This window comes from Perkinsus marinus (assembly GCF_000006405.1).
Source record: "Perkinsus marinus ATCC 50983 genomic scaffold scf_1104296960386, whole genome shotgun sequence".
Classification (NCBI taxonomy): domain Eukaryota; phylum Perkinsozoa; order Perkinsida; family Perkinsidae; genus Perkinsus; species Perkinsus marinus.
In genome coordinates, this window is record NW_003206172.1 from 1 (window position 1) to 2,125 (window position 2,125).

Sequence of the window (2,125 nt, forward strand, 5' to 3'; positions counted from 1 at the left end):
GCCGATAACGGGGGTGGATGGGGAGTGCTTTTGTCAAGAGGCTGAGGGACCACTTGGAGGAGGCGGCGCGGGAGCAGATTGGTTTCCGGGAGTAAGCTCAATGCCTTGGAAAATTTGAAGGGAATCTTTCGTAGATTTCTGTGGGTTTCTATCCAAGTTCTGGACCCTCCTCTGGCAAAGGCATGCCACCGTTGAATATAGGAATACCCAAAAATGCGGTACTGCAAAGGTAGATGCATCTGTTAGTGCAGTCTGTTGCTCAGTCGAGTCAGTCGCTGCGATATGGTAGAGGCGGAGGGGCCACAACAGCGGGGCCCTATAGCGGTCCCGGCTTTCTATACATGTGCAAACGCCCTGTGGTGAGTTGGTTCTGGTCCAGTTCGAATATTGAGTGAAGCTTTCCTCTACAGAGCCTCCGAAAAATTCATAGCGATTTATGTTTGGCGGGCGCGACGCCTGGAAGTCCCTGGTTGAGGATACCGAGGTCAACAGCAACGGCATCAACTGACATGAGGTTTGGTACCACGATGAAGTCGGTGTCATGAGCTTTGCCCTTGTTAGGATAACTTCATCTACTTCCTCTGTGTCGGAGATGAATACCTCTTTACCGCTGATGTCGGACCATCGCGAGGACGGCTTCGGACCGGACTGGTCGGACATTGGCGCTTCGGCGAGTTTCTGCAACGACTGGAGCCGTAGTATGACATCGTTTGGACTCCCATTATTGTTCGTGCTCAGACATTCAAACTAGAGGGGGCGGGAGAGCGATCGACATTTCAGCACCGAACTCTCCTCAGACGTAATATGCAGTTTTCGGGTGATGTGAAATTGTCGCTGTTCTCAGGTACCCCGGTTGCTGCAGCCCATCTATTAGTAACGAGTCGATTTCACCTCCGTCATTGCTAGCATATGATCGGCCGTCTTCTCCTGTGGTGAGCTCTATGCATGCTGGCACAGACCTCATCACTGGTCCATGTCAGATGGGCGTACCGCAACGTTGTCAGTGTGCAGAGGGCAGCTTCGGGTCGGTGATTCTGCCAATTCTTGATGTTATTAAAGTCACTCACATAGCGAAAACTATGGAGATGGAGGCTGATCGGTCAGAGGTAGAATTTTTCAGATAGGGTTTATCGATTCATACCACTCCATCTGCAGCGTTTCAACGATGCTGCGATGCTACGGTGTTTCCTGTATGCATTGGATAGCAGTCGAGGGCGACCTAATATGAACGACTTCATAATAGTAGCGGGGGAGCCGACAGCCCGACGAGGGCTAGGCTTATCATCGACTCTATTGATGCGAGTAGCAGATTCTGATGGCAACTATCATACCACTGGGGGTGAGCGGGCATTGTCGTTATTTTCATTAACTTTTCCTCGTTAGGTTCATGGCCAGATCTTACTGCTGAGATACCCTCAGGCGACCTGTTGCCGAGTCGCTCACTACCAACTGATCCTATCGAGGATGAAGTAGTAAATTGCATCCTAGGTCTTCATATGTGGTGCATTCTCAGGCGTCACTTACTGAAGATTCACTCGTGGAGATTCGCCCTACACTTTGCTGCTGTGCTGTGTGCCATGAAGATGTGAAAGGCCTGGCCACGGTGAGAATCGTGTGAATTTCTCTTCTGTAGTAGTTCTATTAGGTATGCAACGTGTGTGAGCATGGCGGCCATGTGGCACATATTTCGAGTTGGTTCGATCGGCCTGGGAAGAGCTGTCCGGTGTTGAACTGTCGATGTAAATGTGCATTTTAACGACGTCATCATTGTTTACTAAGACTATCATATTTTGTGGATAACATTGATAACATTGCACTTTTTACTATTGTTATTATTGAGTTCGACAAGTGGCGAAGGCCAAATCGGGCGCGCGCGAAAATTTCCGGGTTGAGAACCACGTTGGTCACGATGACTTAACACGGCTGTCAATTTTCTTGACAACGGGGACGTCCTAGTGTGCTGAAATGAGGCGAATTTATACGCCAGGGCTAATGCTGAGTATTATATGAGTATTGGTCCTATACCACACCTTTCTGAACTCCTACACTTGTGATGGTTGCTCAGGACTATATACTGCTTCCATGTAGTTCACGTAGATAGTGCATGTCTGGCAGTGGCGAGCCT

At 49.3% G+C, this 2,125-nt stretch overlaps 1 protein-coding gene across 1 annotated transcript; it reads left to right on the forward strand.

The window, feature by feature from the left end:
• Window positions 1-1,543: 1,543 nt before the first annotated feature.
• Window positions 1,544-1,756, forward strand: Pmar_PMAR004651 (hypothetical protein; the record flags this gene model as incomplete). Its single annotated transcript, XM_002772815.1, has 2 exons — window positions 1,544-1,603; window positions 1,646-1,756. Coding segments are annotated over 2 exons (171 nt in total), but the record flags the coding sequence as incomplete, so codon positions are not given.
• Between the last annotated feature and the right edge of the window lie 369 nt (window positions 1,757-2,125).